This window comes from Bombus affinis, chromosome 7 (genome assembly GCF_024516045.1).
Source record: "Bombus affinis isolate iyBomAffi1 chromosome 7, iyBomAffi1.2, whole genome shotgun sequence".
NCBI classification, from domain to species: Eukaryota; Metazoa; Arthropoda; class Insecta; order Hymenoptera; family Apidae; genus Bombus; species Bombus affinis.
Window position 1 is genome coordinate 10,851,086 of NC_066350.1, and position 21,908 is coordinate 10,872,993.

The following is a 21,908-nucleotide window of genomic DNA, read 5'->3' on the forward strand; positions in this document are numbered from 1 at the left end:
GGCAGAAACTAACAAAGGAGAAGGGCGAATAGAGGAAGGGTGACGAGAACGGTTGTAGGTACGGGGATGAAGCGTAGAATGGGGAATGGGCAAACAGAGCGCAATTAACGTGCGACTATTAAATATGTACGCGAGTTACTGCGCCACGATACGTGTGTGCAGGCCAGCACAAATGCATTGGCTATCGAACGCTCGCACGGCACTACCGATCTCTTCTTGCATCCTGTTGGCACAGCCGCTTGATTAGCTCCACCATATTTACATATCATTAGCCGAGTGTTTGTCCGAGTCGGGAGTTCCCCTTCTACATCACCGTTGTCCGTCAATATACGAAATAAAAGTTATTACGCTCTACAAAATACTGTGTCGTTAAAAATCACTTCTATTAAAACCATTGTCGCGTACTAATTTTTACTACGTTCTGTTTCTCGAAAAACAAATTCAAAAATTTAAGAAAAAAATCATATCACGTATAAATAAAGATCTGTATTCTAGAATTTATATTTCAGTTCCACTTTATTCATAAAAATACGAATTTCGATTTTTATCTCGTTGCCTACATTGCATAACAATTTCTTTTTTTTTTTTTGTTTTTGTTTTATACACTACTTAAATGTATTGGACAAGCTGGCGGTAATTGCCGCAAGAGGGTAAACGAAAACGGAATAAATAGATTAATGAACTCGACTGCTTACCGCCCAATTTTCGATCAAAAAAATTATATCAACGGCAATATACTGATTAATTCACCGCTATATAAATCGTAATATTCGACACAATCTAACTGCTGAAAGACATCCGCCTACATCACGGACTGAAATGTAGTAAATACTGCTACCATTTGTTTATCGAAGAAAATGCTTAAGAATTTGATAAACGATATGCTAAAAATAATAGTAACGTTCAGCTTTATCGAAACATTTACTTCGATGTAAGGTATTCAAAAAAGAAAAAAAGCACGGTTCTTTTTCCTATACTTCGTTCGTAAGAAACTATCTAAATCATAAAATTAAGATAGCAAGTTGCTTCAGTAACTTTTTTATCTACTTAACGTTCACGCAATCTTAACGTCTACGTTTTCGATTACGGTAATGCATTTTGATTATCTTTTCTTCCTCTTCGTTCTTCTTAATTTCAATATGGCGACATTCAAATCAGTCTATTGAGTCGTACACGTTTCTCGAGCTTATCCATAAGAAATTATTGTAAAAAGTATCGTTTTTAAATTACTATTAAGGCAGTATGGTAATATGACTCGACTTACGTACATAGGCTTACTTTTAAACCTTTCATAAATCGCCCAGTATCTGTCAGATATGTGCGTGTTTCCTACCCATCGAGATTGAAAATATCAATGAAACAATGTTTAAAGCGTTTTAAAACTTAGTAAAATTTTTACATAAATAATTTTACTACGCATGATAATTCACAATTTTTCATTATCCATTTGAATTAATGTTCTATCTGTATAATTGTACACAGATGGTTCAAGATTTCCCTTAACTTCTCATCAAATTGTGTTACTGAATTAGGAAAAATTCAAACTTGGTCCTCGTGCATCGTTAATTATTACGAAAAGATTAAGACAAGAAATCTGATGAACAACAATCAATAAATAAAAGGATAGCTAACAAAACTAACAGAATAATAAGAAAATCTATCTCTATAAATTGAAATATAATGGTAGTTAATTACCACTATTATCATAATGTTATAATCGGAACATTGATATACGAACAATTGCAATGTTTCTCGAGACAGTATAAAAAGTAGGAACTGCCTAAGAAATTCAGTAACGATTACTAGTAATCTAACCCACCTTAAACATACGAATTCGAATTATCTCAAAAGTGTTTTCTCTTCAAACGAAAAAAACTTAGTGTTTGAGAAATAGTCAATTTCATCGACGAAAGGAAAAATTTTCAGCAATGAGCATAATCAACGCGTCCACACCGCATTTTAATCTAACCCTAGCAAGTGGCAGCATTGCTACATCCTGTTTCCAGCATAGCTGATTCGAATTGCTCGAGGACTTGCATATTCTCCGGGGATACAGCATTAATGCCCAAACGTTCCTTATAATCGTTTCCGGATAATCGTCGAGAGTACTTAATGGAGTCATTCATCGCTTGTTCCGGAGTATCGCTGTCGCTCGTGCTGCTACTGTTGCTGGCGCTGGTCGAACATCTGCCACTAGATAAGTCTTGTCTCTCGGAATCAGCCTTATCATCAGGAACTGAGACCTCGTTACGAAGCTCCAAGAAAGTGTTTTGTGCGTTACACAGAGATGCTGAATCTTCTCGATCCTTCCGATTCTCTGATACAATTTCTGTCAGAGGTCCGATGCGCGTATAAGTCACATCATCTTGAAACGTATCAGTCAATGCATTATCGTCCTCATCGCCAGGTTCACATTCGACTCTAACATACGTATTACCGTGTTTACGTTCATACGTGATAAAGTCGTTCGATGTCATCGAGTTCGAAGCAGAATCGTGCGATTCAACGCTCTTGATTATGTTGTCATTCTTTTGTCCTTTCTTTGCTATGATCTTGCTCGAGAGCCAATTTTTCTGTTTGATCTCCCCATCAACGAAATCATCTTCGAAATTGCTTGATGCCAAGGGTGTCTTGGTGGCATATTCGCTACTACTTGTGTCTTCGTCCGCGACTTCGGTAACTTCAAGTTCATTCCTTTCGGAAGTAGTACCGCTTTTGTATACTAGCTTTGCTCTAGATGGCGCTGGTATATGCGCTTCTTCCAATTTCACGTGCTCGAAGAATTTTGTGAGGGCACCACGTTGCAATTGGACGGTGGGCTCGTTTCGTTCGCCTGATTCCAACTGGTAGCTTTGATGATACAGCTGTTGTCTCCCGATTGAGAAATCTTTGTTACCTGGACCGATGTCTCGTGATTCTCGAGAATTATCGGTGAGGATATAGGACTTGTTATGGCCTGAGAACAGTGAGTGGAGAAGACCACCGGTTCTTGGCCTGTACTTTGGACGACTATTGAACAGAGTTGTTTCCTCTGGCTCGGTTGACTTTGTAATTTGTAACTGCTTATCGGATTCGGTACTATCGTAGGAAGGCAATAGGATTTCTGTAGCTCTGGTGGATCGCAGTTGATTGATACCGAACTTATTTCTTGGCTGCCTGGTCCTGGACTTTCTTCCATTGAGAGTTGTTCGTTCCAATTGGTATTTTGCTGTGATGGAGAGATTTTCGGTGTCCATGATACGATTGAGGGCGGGTACTGCGCGATTTGTTTGCTTTTTGCGGTTACGACCGACGGTGTCAGGCAATTGCTTACCAATGAGCACAGAGGAGTCGGAGACTTCGGTCTGAATGCGAGAGTTGTAGCCTGATGTGATTGGCAGTTTGTAGTTGAGCATTGTGGCGTGATTTTGGTCTTCGGAAGATTGATTTGCCCTTCTAGCTGGTTCTGTGATTTTTTTAACGATAAGGTATGATTGATGCTTTTCTGACTGAACACTGGTGATTGGTAGCTGATAGGCGTAGGACACTTGCGGTTCTGTCCTATCGACATAGGCGATGCTCGATCGGGGCAGCTGGTTGAGCACGATGGAGGAGTAGGGCACGGAACTTTCTCGATAGTCACTGTTGATTGTTGTAGAAGTCCCAACGTCTGATTGGTTGATGTTATTGGAGGAGATTGGGATGAGGAAAGTTGAGGAGGGAAGTTGACCGATGCCGATGGAAGAGGAGAATCCCCGCTTTTTCTGAGTTGCATCAGTTTTATGAAGTCCACAAGTCGTTTTATAGATCTCTGCGTCTTCTCTTGCTTTCCTAATAATTCCTGTCGCGTGCGTTCCTGTAGCTGTGTAAAGAAAAATTTAATAATTAGCAAACATACATCACTGTATTAAAAGAATCTGAAAAATATCAAAACTTAAGATTCACATCGATTACTGTCTGATAATATCACGATAAAGATGCACATGCTCTCGGAACAAAATTTTAACGAAACGATTTGAAATATATCCCGGTATTGTGATATTTACACACATACGCTACTTTTCAACGTTTCTTATACACGAATCTATCTTCGTCAATTGACTATATTCACTAAGACAGATTACATAAGCAATACATAATTTAAATTTAAGAAGTAAAGATGGAACGTCGAAATTAATTTTTTTTTTTATAAAACACTGAAGTTGTTTTAAGTCGTACGTGATAGAAGCATCGTGCATTACGTACTTTCACGAATTAACGAATCAAATTATTACAGTAGATAATGTATTTTATGAACAGTAGCGAATAAGTTACTTCAAGAAAACAAAAAAATTATGTCTGTACGTGTATATGTCTACAGTAATAATGCTAAAAAAAAATTATAACGTTAGATAAATCGATTTTTTTATAAAGCAAACAACTAGCTTTGTTATAAAAAAATCGGCACATATTTAGAAAAGAATATTCAAAATGAACAAGAAAAACGTAGAGATCTTGCAGGTTCTCATTGATGAAAAAACAAAAGATGCAAAATATTTGCGTATAATTCCATTAACGGCATTCCAAATGAAAAAAATTTGTGAATTTCTTTCTACGCAGGCCACAGGACGAACCTGAAGGGACTGGCCGAGTAGTTGTGAGCGTTTTTCCAACTCGTAAACCTGCAATCTCAGATCCGAGTTTCGCTTGAGCAGCTCATATCTTTCTCTCTCTTTCTCCTCTGCAAGATATTTCGCGTTCAATACACGTTGCTTTTTTGTGCCCTATTACTGACGATCGACCAAAAAGTTCTTCTTAATTGCAAATTCTTCTGCTGTATTTGAGAAGCCGGTTTCACTCGCGACACTTCTTCCGGCAGGCTGCTCTCTCGTTTATTCTCTCTGTGTGCTTACGCTCAATAAAGTCTGCGGCAACGCTGCGATACCTCGTTGCACGTTAAATCTAGAAATTGTGGACCCATGTTACACAATTTCCTGCTCTTCTTTCATACAACTTGTTTGCATTATTTATAAGTACTTTTTCCATTTTATTTTTCGCGTAAAACTCTTTTATAGTACATACATTTGTACGCAAATTTCTGATTATCGAGTATAAGCAAAATGCCGCTATATTTTTATCTTTTCTTTCTTTTTTTTTTTTTTTTTTTTTTTTTTGTTATCATGAATACATCACAATACATCGAATGATTCCGAACGGTGCCGCCGCGAAATGAGATAAGCGTGCCACGAACATTCATAAAAGCTAGTGTCTGCAGGAAACAAGAACTTTTTTGTCAATCACACGATCAACGTTACTACAGCTAAAAATCTTCTGAAAAACCAAGGACGATTTACCGAATTCCTCGTCCTTTTTAAAAGATGAGCGTCCTTCATCTCCCTCCTCCCCTTCGTCTCCGTCGCCAATTTCTTCCTCGTCTATTAACGCACATTTGGGGCATATTCTTGATGGAGCTGGTGATATGGAGTGGCAAGACACATGGTAATTCGATGCACAATTTTCACATACCGTTAAGGTACCTATTAGCACACAAAATTTAAATGAATATTTACGATTCAAAGACAGGGAAACAAGAACAATGTAAAGCAAGATTAAGGGTATACCTGGATTTCTACAACTTATACAGACTGCTGAGTCACTGCTAATTCTCTCAATAGTTAAGCTGGAAGGTAAACCAGGTATATGAACCGCCTTGCTGCCGACCGATTGAACGGACTTTACGGTAGTTACAGGTAATTGAGTTTGACTAGGTCCATTTTCAGCTTTGTTCTTATTAGGGAAAACTTTACTTTCCGTTACGTTTCTAAGTATGTTTGGCCTCGTAGTGGACTTTTGTACCGGTATTAAAGATTTCATCACTGTCCTTGACGTTGGTGGTGACGTAGACTTTGCTGTCACAACTTTTACAGGAGGTGGCGATGGACCGTTCATACGAGCAGTAGTTTGACGAGTTTGCGGAACATTTCCAGATTGCAGGTACGAGTGTCGTTTTCGTTTCTAGAATAAACATACAAAACGTTTGATATCTAATGCCATTCAATATGATAATTAAAAATTTGTCTATATTTACCGTTGGCACTTCAAGACTGGAATATACAAATTGCGGATTAGCAGTACTCCGACGTTTCCTTTCAGCCCTCTTGTTTTGTAATTCGGCGCACATTTTAGTAGTAATGAGACCAAGAGCGTTTAAAAAATTAATTTTTTCAGTCGATTCGATTTTACGCTCCTCTGACTCTTCTTTCTCGGATTTCTCATTAGAATTCTCGTCCATGGAAACTTCAATGACGTCATCTTCACCGGAAATCGTTTCCACCGAACTGGGCCGTCCCCTAAGAACGAACATGATAAATGATTTTATATAAAAGAAATTCCCGTTATCAACTACTACGAACTATTTGAGGTTCGCAATTAAAACTCACTTGGTAGATGCGGGATTCCGCGTAGGCGAGACAATATCCCCGTTTCTAACGATCTCCTCGTAGTCCTCTTTCGAACTCTTCGTAGTGAAGTCATTGCCGGTCTTAAGTTTTGTTTCATTGTTATTTGTAATATGATTATTGTTGTTCAATCCGAGAAGCGACGCGATGGAAACTTTTGCCCCGTTCGCGTTCTCCGCTTTGAATGTTTCGACCTCTTTGCGCAGCCGCTGGACAACTTGCTTCTGCGTATTCAGATAGAAAACTATGAGCTTGAGAGCATCGGTCAATGATGATCATAGAAAACTTTCTTGGCAGACTACGTGTTGCAGATCGTTTAAATATGAATTCGTACGGTTAAGTTAGATGCAAGCCCATCCTTAGCAAACGCGCTTTTTTACAAATTGAGAAAATATTCGTTGGGATATCAACGACAATACGAATGCAAGCGATAATAGATCAGCGATTGCTAATAAATTACAAAGAACGAGTGTACCCTTTGTTATTACGTCAATTTATTGAGATATACATTCTGCCAAGAAAAATGTTGCGCGTTCGTATTATTTCTAATTATTTAGCGACGAAGAATCCGCAGAGCTACGTAACGAATAATCAAAAACTGACATGATTTTCTAGAGAGTACATCGATCGATTTAATTTCAAGCTTAATTCTCTTGTATAATAATCTCCAATTTGCAGTCAAAAAGGAAAGAAAGATATAGAAAATAAAAAGCTTCGCCTTTACGCGTAAAAAAGACAGCACGCGACAGTATGTATTTAGTAAGTCGCATGTTAATAATCTGTTAAAATTGGTAGGATGGCTTCCCCCTTCTGTACAACAACAGCCGTGTCTCGGCTAGGTGGCGAGCAACTTGCAGAAGTTTTCGGAAGTAAAACGTTTAACTTGAAATACAATGAACAACGGTCGAAGAGCGATCCCGGTGAAATGAGCGTGGAAAGCGGCAGAAAAACCGGAGCAGACGACGTACCAACGAGGAAACCGAAGGGATGCGGAAGAAGAAAAGGGAAGAAAGGAAAAAACGCGGAGATTTCGTAAAGAGCTGAAAACGTTTCTGCGGGACATTTTATTGATTGAGCCCCTCTGCCCGGCCCCTACTCTGCTTCCTTTTCGCCCAAGTCCCATTCGCTCTCTTTCTCTCTCTCTCTCTCTCTCTCTCTCTTCAACATCTCTCTCCATCTCATACTCCCCGGTACAACCTCCATCCACCCCTTCAACGTGTATCTGTATATACGTGCCTCTCTTTCACTCCCAGTTACTCCATCTTTATCCATTTCTATCCGTTTACGTATCTCTTTCGCTCCGACAGCAATCTACCTGGATCGGTCGTTTATTGCCAACGTGAAAAAAGAAGAAAAATGGCAGCCAGGAAAGCCGTTGCGAGGCAAAGACTTTAGGAGAAACACGAGTATACAAAGGGAAGAGAAAGAAGCGCATCCGCGTCGACGGGATTATCGTGAAAATGTTTAGAAAAGGATGCTGGGCGATAGCAAAGCGCATCCACCAGAGTCTCTTCGGGCAACACTAGCCCCGTTATCGATTCTTCGCGTCGATTCGCGAATCCCAAAAAGAAACGCGCTCCAAGTGATTCCTATAATTTAACGCGACCGCGCACACGTTCCGCGGATATCTTTCGAGAAAATGGATGTTTCTCGCGACTTGTCGAAAATTCGATTCTCCGCAAGCGTCTCTTTTTCCATTAATTAGTCGCGTCGTTCTACAACTTTCTTTTTTATCCTCTTTTTTTTTTCTTTTGTCACGTCGACAAGCGTAGGTAGCCTTTAGCAGTTATTTCCGGTGTTTGGAACGTTCATTGAAAGTTTCCTTTCGCCAAGTTCATACGTTTCTGCAGTAGGAAATATGATATTGTTACTGGATGCGATGTACACGAGCTTATGATAATGTAACAGCCATGGTTACGTGGTCGAGTAAGCTCGCGAAAGACTAGAAAGATGCAGGGTATATATGGTGCGTGAGCAAGGAGAAAGAGTACGTCTATTCGTCTCTATCTTCGATGCGATCGACAAAGTTTGGAAAGGTGGTTGGTAAACTCGCTCAACGAGTTCGCTATTTAATTATAACTGTGCATTACTCATGCTAGCGAGAATCCTACGAAGAAACTGCAAGCTTGGTCGATACATACACGCATAATTCGATAACGTATGGACAGTTTGTGACGAATGCATTCCAGAAATGACTTGTCCCATTAAGCAGATCAATTATACAAACTTGTGAGTTAATTCGTTTCAATGATGTGCTTTGGTGTTACAAGAAAATGTACCATTTAAAGGTAGCAGCGTGAAAGGCTTGATCAAATTTGAAATAAAATATCAATAATTATTATAGATGTTCTTATGCCGAATACTTAACTTATGTTTACTACCGATAAATAAAATTACCGCAATAGATAGTATTAGGGTTGTCTTAATTGTAATATCTTTAAAACGTTTCTCTTGTGTGATGCGTCTATCGATCGAGTTAGCGGATATTTCGTTTGCCTCGAATCAGGGACATTGATCGATACAATTTTATGTTTCCTAGACGATTCGTTATCGGTAGGATAATTTGATATGATATCGTTTCTATTTGCACGTAACGGACAGGCATAAATATGGAACATCCCCGAGCAAGCCTGTCCTGGATCATCGCGAAAGAGTGAAGCTTGAGGAAATCGATTCTCAACTTACCTGGCACCTTCCCAGAGATACGATGTGCAAGTGAATCTTTTGTATCTGACCAAGGATATCTGTATTCTGCAAAATAACAGAGGACACGTTCTTAATTAGGCGTACTATATATATTTTGTATTAATAGAGTGCTATATGCAAATAGGTTCATTCTACTAAAAATAATAACAAAAAAAAAGAACGAAAGAAATTCTTACATCTAATTACAAATATAATTTGTTATAGCTTCGTCTGTTTGTTTGTTTGTTTGTTGTATTGTAAGTATTCGCATCGATCGTACTGTTACAGTTATTATGACATAACAGTTAGTCACCGGTAGAAACTGATCGAGTAACACGTAATTGTTACAAGAATTTTCATATTTTAATAACACTTCCTTCGACATGATAGAAAAGGACGAAAATTTTCTTCTAATTATATTTTTATCAAGGTCAACGTGAGAACGATCATAAGATATAATGGAAGCGAGTTAATTGTTTCAGAGATAATAATTATTACGTTATATATAGGAAGTTGGAAGAAAACTATCTCGCAAAGAATATCAATACAACATCGAATAGCAACGTTAGCAAGACACGAACGATTTAACATCCACTAAATACAGCAAATCAATTGTAACGCCAAAAATAACCGGTAGCGGAGACTTGGTTTTCCGGCAAGCCTGGTACGAGAGTACCACCGTTATTACGATCCCTCCGAGATACTCGTACGTACGATCGTGTGTTTGTAAATTTCGAAATGGTTCGCAGGATTAGGAAAAATAAGCGACTTACGTTCGGGTCATCCTTCAATTTGCCCACACAGATCTGAAATTGAAAGAGAAAATTTTAGGATTAGTTATAGTTACAAAGATGGTTCGAATGTTCGATTCGAGAGCATCCTCGGTCGCTACGCTTTTATACACGCGACCGTGGCGTCTCTTCTGCGGCGTAATGACGCAATTACCGTAACATTGTGTGTCGCTTGTATTGAAAAATGTGTACAAACGGTGAAATTAATGTTTTTACGTGATTAAAAGTTCCCTTTCGTTTCCTCTTTTGCAGTAGAGAAATATTGTTTTGGCTCATTTTGATCTACGCTTAAAAAAACAAAAAGGGAGAAAGATTTTCAAAAAAAATCTTGTCGACCACCAAAGTAAACACGTTCGAAATAAAAATAAAGTATATTCTATATACGTTTATTTATATATCGATGTGTACGTAATATTAAAATAAACTCGTACGAAGTATAAAATGTCGCATACCAGTTTTTCCCCTGTGTTGCGTATGCTCCGACTTTGTTTTTTAAAATATTATAAAATTCACAGACCGATAATTCTACGCACCTGTTTCCCGACAATCGACGTGTAACTCAAATGCGTATCAAACGAGAACAGGTTTGCCCTATCCGGTTCGCAAATACGCCGAACGCGAATATTGATCCAATACAATCCAATTGATAAATTCCTGATAAATTATTCAGCGATTAACCAATTAAGCAAGCTATTTTTATAATTACGCTGAACAAAAATTTTATTAAATATGATACTAAACACGGATCGATTATGTCGAAAAACGAATTCATATCGAAGAGATGAAAATAAATAGAAATCGATTATCGAGATATATCGATTACACGTATCTCAAACTATCGTACGAACGAAAATATTCAGTTTCGAAGAATTAGACAGGACAAGGTCGGTAGAGCAGGGCAGAATGCGGATCGTGTGCCGTTAAACTTTCCCCATTGCGTTACATATCCCCCTAACGTTAGTACTTGTTAATAGAAGTTTAGTGTAAATAGACGAAATAAGTATACACGTTATGTATGATCCGGTAATACTGATTTATAGTATTTTAACATACGCATCCGGAGTTTAGTCGATAGAATACCTTTAGTCTTTGATCATTTAGTATTAATAAGGAGCTTAGATCGACGGTATCAAAAAAAAAAAAAAACAAGCTTTAAAAGTTTTAAATAAAGGTCAGTGCAAAAATATTGATAAAAACTAACAGTACTCCCGTTAGAATTAATCAAACTTTTATTGGTTTACTTTATGTGCTATCGAGCAATAAACATAAAGAAATTCAGAAGTAAATCGGCAGAGAACAGGATAAGGTAGAAGTTAAATATAGTGGAAGTCGTCTTGTGTTTATCGTAGTAAAAGTGCAGTGCATACATCATGATAAAATTAAAGTATATGGCAGTAGTTAAAAAAAAAAAAGCGAACTGGACAAAGACAAAAGTAAGCAAATAAAGGAGAAAGAAACAGAGTAAGAGAGAATATATGTAGGGCTATAGAAGTTAGGGTAAACGGGAGAAAAAGAGAGGGAAATCAACCGAACAAGTGAGTAACTGCATGAACGAGCGAGAAAGATAAAGATAAAAAGTAAGAGAGAGATAGAATGTTGGTTCTCAAAGTCATGCGACGCATCGGTCGAAGCATTCTACCAACAAAGGTTAAGGTCTGAACACTCGTTCACCTTCGAGTTTATGCGATTTGTAAAAAAAATGATCATTGCGCGGTGCAAGCTTATAACATGATTAAAAAGCAAGCAAAAGTTCCCTTGGAACTTGTTACGCTTCTTTCACTTTCGATAACGCGCAACGTAACCGAAGAGCGAATACAGTTTACAAACGTCCGATACGAGTGAAAGGGATACTTTTATAAAATAGATCGAAAGGTGGTGTATACTGTATACCACATTAGAGTGACTCAGTTTCTGTTCGTGTCTTGTATAAATCGGACATCTTTGATCAACGTGATTGTTTCATTAAATTTCATAGAATTTACATTGAAATAACAAGTTCCGTAAATACATGTAGTATAGGAGGTGTGCATTTATGCACGCGCGCGCGTGCTCGATGCGTACATGCGTTTGTGCACGCATAGTGCGTGGGAATGCCGAGGAAACTGAGTCATAAAAAGAATTTGTTAAGAACTTAAACAAGCGATATACTAGTTTGCGTTTACTTTGCGATGATTCCTCGGGAAACAACAAACTGCATTCGAAAAATACGTTAAAACTGTCTAAAAACTATTTCACTTTCCGAGTCGATTATCTATTGCACATACTATCTCGACTTTTTAATCGATAGAGTATAAATGTATTAAAAGAGAAGTATGAAGTAGCCGGTCAGGCAAGAATCATTCGTTAACTTAGTCGCTCGTTCGTTCGGCTTCGTACTCTCAATCTTTAAATCGTTATCGACATACATGCATAGCCGCGGTACTCACCTGATGATCGCGTATGGCATTTTTCAGTTTAGTTTGCACAGTGAGTATTTCTTCTTGCAAACTCTTCGATATCTCCATATTTTTCTATTGAGATTATTCGTTTTTCCTCCCTGTTCAAAAATTCAGCCGATTTTAGCGAGAGAAGAGGAGGACGGGAAACCCTCCTCCCTCTCACTCTCACTCTCCCACCAAATTGACGAGAACAGCGGTATACGCTCCGATCAACCGCACGCACGGCGCGCACCAGCTAACAAACTCTTCGTGCCACCGCAACAACACTTGACCGTTTTAACTTAAGAAAACTGGACAGATAAAAATGTCACAGACATATTTTATCGGTTCGTTACATAGGTACATATGCACACCCTTATTTCACGACACCGATCAGACGAAACAACGTCGCTATACCGCGCACCAAAGTGAATTGTTCGCTCATCAACGAGCGTCTGTGCTGCCACCAGCACTGTTGCCTCCGTACACGGACGTGCCAAGTTGCTCGAGATCCCCTGACACCCCTGGCCCGTACCCTCGATTCTTCTCTCTTTCTCTTTCTTCCTGTCTTTGTCCCTCTTCCTGCGCTGTATGCCCAGGGATCTGATGCGCTCCTTGAAAGAAAGTTTTCGCGCCAAGCTTATAACCGGTAGATGTGCCACGTGAAACAGCCTATCGCTTTATATTACAATTTTTTTACAAACATTGTTCGCATATCTTGTGTAATCACTATGAACTACGCTTAAAAATTTTTCAGAAACACAGGATGTTCAAAGAAAACATTTCCTTGAAGTAGATCTTTTACGATAGTGAACGTTGGTAATGCCGACGACAGTGGCGCCACATATTTACGATTAGGAAATGAAATGCTGTCCGTGATAGGAGACAAGCTCATTCTATGATACCCGAAGATATGTTTCGGAATTTTCATATTTAAATACGTGTCTCGGCACGGCTGCTCCTATTAAACGTATAAAGTTGAATCAGTATTTATATCAAAGGATTTGCTTCATTAGTTCCAACATATACACACTTAAAATAATGAAAGTCTTACATAAAGTGCGATAAATTATTACCGTTCTATATACTCATTCTTATATTTGTAATGACATATTAAGTAATTATAATGTATCTTATATACTTAGAATCATAAAAAGAAGACTTTGAATATTTAAAATAATTAGAATAAATAGTTATTTAATATTTGATATCGTAATAAAAAAGACTACTACATACATGTATGTATGTATGTATATACGAGAAGAGTACGTTACGTAGTTTTCATTTCTTTTATAAATCACAATATGCCGCAACATTGAAAATTAATTGTTAGTCATTAACTTCTATCTCATGTAAATATATCGAAGCTATTCAAAACTTCATTATATACAAATTAAATAAAAAAGAAAAAAGATATATATATACAGGAAAATATGAAGTTTAAATCGATCATTTGCACGTGATAATATATCACGTGATCACACATCACATACCTATCTTATATGTATAGCCTAATTTAATATGTATAAAATATAATATCTTCATCCCTTACATTATAAAAATTTAATTATGTTATTAAAAATTATGCGTTAATCCTTGCACATAAATATCATCGTTTTATATCTAGTTATCTCAAATCGAGCAATTTCTTTAACAACTTTCACACCTTATAAAAAGATAAATTAAGGAACAAAAATGAACAAAAATAATAGATAGATGTCGTATATTAGCAATTCTGCTACATTTTCAGTTGTGTCATAATTTCACACTCTTTTCTAATTTATAAGTGCAAGTTGAAGCTATATATACATATGGCTAATAAACATCAATATGAGCTATCAAAATATATGTAAATTGTCTAGTTTTTTATATGCTTCAATTCACTTCACTGTATTTTTATATCTGTTTTTGTAAATGTGGAAAAGTAATAACTTTAAGCGAAATATTTATAAAAATGATTATGTTTAAATTATAAAAATAATCTTTAAGTTTATAATGCTTATTGTATTCAAAATTATCTTAAAAACGATTCGTTACCTTACAGCTGTTCTTAGAATTTGAAATAAGTTTATATCACATACACGTTACGTAAAATGGAACTGAAATATTATAATTCTGTCATTTAACCTTTTAAGATTTAGTTTGTTCCTTGGATATATGTATATATATGTAGTATGATCGAGATTGAAAAAATGCGCATGCGCAAACTTGAAAATTGTGTTTAGTTTAGTGTTAAACTTTGTTCGACTTCTTATGTATGTTAAGTCCGTACTGCAATACAAGTATAGTAAATTGATTTCAATTAAACTTTTTATAGACTTACATTTATTTTGGTAAATATTATGATATAATTTAGTTTATTTTTCAGTTATATTAAAAAGTTGATATCTTCTATTTTGGCAGTTTGTGAGGTTATATTGCAAGTTTTCTTTCATATATTTAAAAATAAACATGTAATTTTCCTTAAAATTAATCGTATTATGATTATTTAATATAATATAATATTACTAATGAATCGTTCAATTTTTTGTACTTCCAACTCCTATAGAATTGTTTGTTGTACAAACATATAATATACAGAACTTTTTTGTCAATTTGTAAAATAAATAATCTTAATATCTATTAAATGTATATTAATTTTTACATCATTAGTTAAAAAAGTTAATTTTGTTATTTGATTTTACATAAGAAAAAAGGATATGAGCAAGACAGCGCTAAATATATTTGTAAAATATGTTTATAGAAATGGCTGGTAAGAGGGCTGCGTCTACGGACCTGAATCACGACAATTGGGATGATGAAGAAAAACCTGAAGAAGCAGGAACATTTAAAAAAGCTTCTGATGATGTATTGGAAAAACGTGTTGTTAAAAAAGCTAAGAGACGTTTACAAAATTCAGAAGTAAATAATTTTGACATTTCATTATTTTTTACCTTACAATATGTGTATATATATGTGTATATATTTCTTTTACAATATTTTTCAGGATGGTACCAGAAGTGTATTTGGTACGTTTACAGGTTTTAAAACAAAAACTTCAACTAGTGCTTCACCCTTTAGCTTTTTAGCTAATAATAATACTAATATTAGTGCTAATGATATGGCTTCTAAGACAGTTACGAATGTAAACAAGTCTTCAAACAATGAAACTCTAAAAACTAATGAAAATGGAACTAATAAGAGGGAAAATATAGAAATACAAAGTTCATCAACTATGTTCACTATTAAAAATAGTACTTCTGATCAGGAAGAACAAAATATATTTAAAAAGTCCACTGATTATTTTGCTAAATTAAAAGGGTTAAATGAAAGTGTGGCACAATGGATTAAAACTCATGTTGATGCAAATCCATTTTGTATCTTGACTCCAATTTTTAAGGATTATAAAAGATATCTTAAGGAGATTGAAGCTAAACATGGAAGTGAGATTGAAAAATCAACACAAGCACAGTATAGTGATAACAAGGAAATTGCAAATACAGACAAAAAAATTGAGAGTTCTCCATTTGGAAGAACACATGCAAAGTCGCCATTAAAATCTGCTGAATGGAAACCTGAAAAATCAATTTTTGGCAATATTAATCCAGTTTCTAAATCTATATTTAAGAAATCAGAACATACTGTAAATACTGGTAAACCTATTTTTAGTACAGATCAGAATTCAGACTCGCCTAAATCTGTTTTTGATAGTATTGATCAAAAATCTGGTAGCAAAAGCATATTTGGAAGTACAAGTTCTGAAAAAAATCCATTTTTGAGTAAGCCACCTACTGCATCTGATAAATCAGAAGAGCAGGAAACAAAACCAGATTCAAAACCTACTACTACTATTGTTACTAATACCACTATGAGTAGTTCTTTTGCTACAACAAATACAGCTACCTTTTGTTTTGGTCAAAGTTCTGCTACGAGTAATACATCAACTGGATTTAGTTTTGGAAGGTAATTTATTTAAAATTTTGAGTATAATAAAAATATTTTAATAATATTATAACTTTGCAGTACCAAACCATTTACATTTGGAGCTCAAGTAGTACAGCCACAAGAACCTGAGGATGAAGGAAAAGATGATGAAAATGAAGAACCACCAAAAGCAGATTTTAAACCAGTAACAGAAGAAGGTGCCATATATGAACAAAGGTACATTCAACATTTTCTATCAACCTGCTTTCTAAAGAAAGCAGGGCATGTATTAATTTAAGATTAAAACTTGAATGTGATGCAATGTATTATTACATTTTTTACAGGTGTAAAGTTTTTGTTAAAAAAGATGGTAATTTTACTGATCGAGGTATAGGAACACTATTCTTAAAACCAACTCCAAATGAAAAAACACAATTATTAGTACGTGCAGAAACGTCTTTGGGAAATTTATTGCTCAATACTTTATTAACTGAAAGTATTCCAACAAAACGGATGAACAAAAATACAATAATGTTATTGTGTTTACCAATGCCTGAATCTACACCACCTCCAGTACCAGTATTATTAAGAGTAAAAACAGATGAAGACGCCGATATATTATTGGAAACACTCAATAAACATAAAAAATAAAAAGAAAATAGCAATTATAGATAATATGACATATTCTTGAAAAAGAAATATAGTAAAATCATGTTAAATATTATTAATTGATGAATTTCTGAAAACCAAAATACATCTTTACGTTACACCTATTCATTGTAATACTTTTACCTGACTTGATATAGAATGTAATGTAAAATAGAACTAGTATAAATTATACATATTTTTTATTGTACGAAAGGTACGTTATGGTATCAGTAACATACGTAATATAAGTAACATAATATGTATATGAAGCAAATAAATATAAGACAGAATATTTGAAGTTCATATACGTTATTTGCTACTTTTATTGCAAATACTTAGAACAAAAACAAATACGAGTAATTAGCTAAATGTATACATATTCGAATTCATTTTTTCTTTGCATTATTCTATGTTATAAATATAAATACCATAACTTATTTAAAGTAATTTTTTGTTATGTATGTATACAGAATTGTATCTGTGGAATATTATCCACATGCTTAATATAGATTTCCTAGTGTAAAATTATTTACATATGAGAAATTCATGTAAATAGAACCTAAAAGTAGTAAGTCCGTAACTTACATTTCTTGGCTTATTCTTGAATATAAAACATTTTATAGTTTCTACATTTATAACTCAATGCAATGACTGTTTCATCATCTAACGAAATAATTGTTTTTGTTGAAGATAAAAAAAGATATAAAAGGATTGTGATATTTTGGAATAAGAATCTATTTACAGATAATAAAAAAAGGTTTAAGGGATGTCCATATTTGAATTATTTATATTAGTATTGCATATGTAATTGCATCAAATTTACATTTACTTTATTAAAAATATAATATGCTTGAAAAATAAGTACAACATTCATATAACTGTATTTATGACAACATAATATTTGGAATCAGATAAACTTTAATAATCGATGTTCTTAATTCAATATATTGGTAACTATTTTAAAAATAGGACCATTAAGTAGACTCACATATTATAAATAAATTATTGCATATTATATTAAACATTTCACAATTTTTCAAAGTAAAATATTCGATATAAATAAAAAATTGGTAGCTAGTATAATAAAACAAATGTAAAAGATCCATATTTTATATCATTTATAGTGTATTTACAATTGGTTATGCCATATTTGTGCATATACCTAATGTACAGTTATCGAAAATAATTTTTTAAAATACTAATGTATTAATTATATATTAATTTTTGGAATTATCTATAAGCAGAAAATATTAAACTCTTTTTTACAAAATAAAAAATTTGTTTCATTCCTACTGTGATGACGTAATGTTATAAATTTCTATATAAAGTTAATGAAAGCTGCCACTGCAATATGCACGCTTTATTTACAATAGCCATATTAGTTTATTTTTGATTTAATAATTCATAGATATTTAATTAATTATTGCAAAATTGTATTGTAAAAATCGCAAAGTTGACAGGTAAATCTTTTAAACGTGAACATTTTTAAATGTTTAATGCAATTAACAGCACAGCGCATTATCCTAAACTCATTTGTATCCTAATAAGATAGGTGCTCTTTAATGATGATATGCCCTATACAAAAAAGATAATAAAATAAAATTGGACTTTTTCATATAAAATATTGTAATATTATAGTTGATATCTATTTTAGTATTGTACATTTTTTCGTAAGTATTAATGAAAATTACTTTCATATTTGCTAAGCTCTTTGGGCCATAAATGGCGTTAAAGCACCTCTTTGTCCCAAACCTAATTGTATATGTTGCATGTGTATTTCAACACAATTTTGAAAAACTTGTTGATTTTGTGGACTTAGTTTTGCACGTATTTGTTCCATTGTGCCTTGTAACACTTTTAATTCATATGCATTACGATCTGAATCAGATAAACTCTAAAACGTAAAGAAGATTGTATAACAATAAAACAGTATGTATTCACATTAAGGATAATGTTTCAAATTACCTTTACTTGAAGCATAAGAGCTGTTAAATCTGTTACTAATTGAGACATTTTTCCGGGTTCCCTGTCATTAACACTATTATGTCTTGCAATCATATCTGCAGCTTCCTGTCTACATTTTTCACGCAGATGAGAAGGAGCTAACATAGCTGCAACACTAGGTTCCGGAGCCATTTCTTGACAAAGTTCTTGTACGTCATTAAGAAAATCTTGCAAAGCCGTATTCATTTTTTCCAATTCAACTACGATACTAAAATTATAAATATGAATAAAAAAAGAAAATAATTTTTCACCAAATATAACATATGAGATTAATATAATAATCGCTTACCCTGCATATTTTCTTTCAAAATCTGGTGGCAACAGTTCTCCAAACGAACGTCTTTTTTCTGCCTCACTGTTCATCTCTTTTAATTTTTTTATTTTAACCTTCTTAGCAGCTAATATTTTATTTACTTTAACCATAAATTCCAATAATTTTAAAGGATAACCATTCATTGTTCCACCAATATGAGATTTCTTTGGTAAAGATACAGAAGCATTCGATATTAAAGGATCACTGTTTAAACGCGGTGACATTAATTTCATGGCATATGGTGGAGATGGTACATATTGTACATGTCGTGGTCTGAACTTCTGTGCAAATGAGGCTACACTTATCGTTTCCGGTGGTTCATTTGACTGTAAATAACAAATAAATACATAATAACATAAGATTACAATGTGCTTTTTTGCTCCAAAACAGATATATACATACCAGTACTTCATAATCTGGAACACTATGCGTTCCAAGTCCGGCGCGTTCAAATGTAATTCTGTAAGTGTTATTACTAGTATCGACAGCATCAATACTTCCAGTGAATAAACCATCCTGTGGTTTTCTCAGTCTTGCTGTAACTTTGGTTCCTATTACCAATTGTAATGGTATTTCTGGTGGTAAATCTTTGAAACTATTAATATCAGCAGCTTTTCTTTGTTGCAACATTCGAATTTTTTGTCTCTTTCTTTCTAGTTCTCGTCTTTCTTCCTCAAAAAACGACTGTGAACACCTTCGTGGTTTACCCATCATTCTTCTTATCTTGCACCATTCAACTCGCGTTAATTTCCGAGTTTTTAATTGTGGAAACGATTCTTTTAAACAGATCATAAAATCATTGTCTCCTTCAAAAAGAGTCCTGCATAAAAGAATATTTTAATTGTACTACATTAAATTATACATGTATGTGAATATATTTTTTTCATACATACTTATCAATGTTACTATAAAACCACTCGTAACAAACCCATTTGTGTGCTTTTGGTAATTTCAATAAATTTCTTAATCTCATACCAATCTTTTGTCCAATTTTACGATCCGGAGATGAAGGTGGCATTGGTTTATCAGGTTCTTTCTCTTGTTTAATTGGAGTCATTGTAGATGATACAGGTTGACTTAATATATTATTTTTTCTGGGCTCATTGGTTATTCTATTTTGTTTTTTTGCAGGAGATGGACGAGATACTTTTTTAGGAGAATGTTTCGTATCCGGATGTGATGGATCCTTTTTAATTCTAAAAAAATAGGTGATATTAATTAATATATACATTATATTAACAAACATACTCACAATGTTAAGTATTTACCTATGATGAGGATGGTTAACTAATATATCATCATAAAATAATTTGTTTTTCTTTCTAATCCTTGCTGGCATTCCCCTTCGATTTAAAACTTGAACTGGTTGGCTAGGAGGATTTGGTTTTGGAGGAGGTTGGCTACCTACTCTTTGTAAACCTAAAGCTGCAGGGCCAAGTTCAGGAATTGGATCAGATTCCTCAGTGTCCATATGGGAATCTGTTGAATTATTTGAAATTTGTTGATCATCCATATCCATTGTATCATCATCGATCACTTCACTTTTGATCTCATCAATTGATGGATATCCTCCATTCTTTATAGATAATAGCGTTTCAGCAGATTCACCTAAGATGAAATAATTATTTATACATAAGAAAAGAATATTTGCATAAAATACAGCAATAATGATTTTGGTTTTGCTTCTTTTAGATCAAGATTTACTTTTCACAATTAAAAAGCAACAAATCTGTCAAGTCCATTCATAATTACTATTTAAATATGCAAAGATATAATCAGTCATCATTATAAAAACTATTTTTTAATGCACTTACATTTTATGTTATTTTCAAAGAGTCTGTAAATTATATTTCATAATATTTTACTCTTACATATAACTCTTTGAAGATTCATAACTTATAAAAAAAATTGATGCATAAAGCTATCACTAATGTTACATATAATTCATAATAGACTATTCATTTATAAATATAAGATATATTTTTCTTTGTCTTTTTCTAAATCTGCTAATAAAAATTATTTAAAATGAGAGTTTAGTAAGAACGGGGAAAATCATTCTGCTTTTAGCTATCGACATAACCAAACTTGTACGTAGTTTGGTAAACAGTATGTATAGTTATCGTATTAGAACTAAAGTCATAGAATAAGCGATATTACAAAAACCACAAAATATATTGTCAAGTATTTGTCCCTGAAGTATTATTTAGTAAATGAAATCTTAAACGGTAAAAATCTTCATTGTCCCGCTTGAATTGTGTATTGGTCATTTTTGAAATTTTAAACCAGATCATTCTGAGCGCAATTGAAACACTAACTCTAAAATCATCAACGTGTTACAGAAAGATCTTGTACATTAATAATATAAATTTTGAAACATTTCTTAGACTCGTACAACTACTTTTTGTTTTTAATTAATCCTTGCTATATTAATTTTATCAAGAATAAGTTAACTTTAACTTACTTTCAATCATCTCCGCCATGTTGCTATCAATGATGCATCATGGGTATGTGTTTTCATCGAGCTCGTCCGTTTCGCGGTGAATTTCGTTAGTGGTTCTTTTCCATCGTTCCAAATGCCGTGATTGGTTAGCGAGCACCTTCGAATACTGAAATAAATCTTGCGGAATCTTTTAAATGTACACTATATTAAGCGCAACATGTTGTATGATAAATTGAAAAGGAGTTTAATGAAATTTAAGAGATTCGATATTATGTAAAATCAATGGGACAA

The 21,908-nt window shown here is 34.2% G+C and overlaps 3 protein-coding genes across 7 annotated transcripts; 1 reads left to right on the top strand and 2 right to left on the bottom strand.

Moving 5' to 3' along the window:
• Positions 1-497: 497 nt before the first annotated feature.
• On the bottom strand, positions 498-13,429 carry LOC126918951 (uncharacterized). Its single transcript, XM_050727563.1, has 8 exons — positions 12,319-13,429; positions 9,875-9,907; positions 9,102-9,167; positions 6,399-6,640; positions 6,047-6,308; positions 5,580-5,973; positions 5,313-5,495; positions 498-3,841 (listed from the first exon to the last, which is right to left on the bottom strand). The coding sequence occupies exons 1-8, from the start codon at positions 12,394-12,396 to the stop codon at positions 1,971-1,973; spliced, it is 3,129 nt and encodes a 1,042-aa protein (XP_050583520.1). The 5' UTR covers positions 12,397-13,429; the 3' UTR covers positions 498-1,970.
• Positions 13,430-14,488: 1,059 nt separating this feature from the next.
• On the top strand, positions 14,489-16,985 carry LOC126918976 (nuclear pore complex protein Nup50). 3 transcript variants are annotated; one of them, XM_050727620.1, is made up of 5 exons: positions 14,489-14,642; positions 15,053-15,210; positions 15,296-16,251; positions 16,312-16,449; positions 16,557-16,985. In XM_050727620.1, the coding sequence occupies exons 2-5, from the start codon at positions 15,055-15,057 to the stop codon at positions 16,861-16,863; spliced, it is 1,557 nt and encodes a 518-aa protein (XP_050583577.1). In that variant the 5' UTR covers positions 14,489-14,642; positions 15,053-15,054; the 3' UTR covers positions 16,864-16,985. The 3 variants fall into 3 exon arrangements, with proteins under 3 accessions (XP_050583577.1, XP_050583578.1, XP_050583576.1); XM_050727621.1 differs by lacking the exon at positions 14,489-14,642 and adding an exon at positions 14,845-14,969; XM_050727619.1 differs by lacking the exon at positions 14,489-14,642 and having other exon boundaries at positions 15,043-15,210.
• A 969-nt stretch (positions 16,986-17,954) lies between these two features.
• LOC126918965 (protein lin-9 homolog) lies at positions 17,955-21,780 on the bottom strand. 3 transcript variants are annotated; one of them, XM_050727597.1, is made up of 8 exons: positions 21,639-21,780; positions 20,446-20,785; positions 20,071-20,373; positions 19,580-19,997; positions 19,154-19,503; positions 18,826-19,072; positions 18,552-18,754; positions 17,955-18,435 (listed from the first exon to the last, which is right to left on the bottom strand). In XM_050727597.1, the coding sequence occupies exons 1-7, from the start codon at positions 21,655-21,657 to the stop codon at positions 18,563-18,565; spliced, it is 1,869 nt and encodes a 622-aa protein (XP_050583554.1). In that variant the 5' UTR covers positions 21,658-21,780; the 3' UTR covers positions 17,955-18,435; positions 18,552-18,562. The 3 variants fall into 3 exon arrangements, with proteins under 3 accessions (XP_050583554.1, XP_050583553.1, XP_050583555.1); XM_050727596.1 differs by having other exon boundaries at positions 17,955-18,754; XM_050727598.1 differs by lacking the exon at positions 21,639-21,780 and adding an exon at positions 20,992-21,510 and having other exon boundaries at positions 17,955-18,754.
• Between the last annotated feature and the right edge of the window lie 128 nt (positions 21,781-21,908).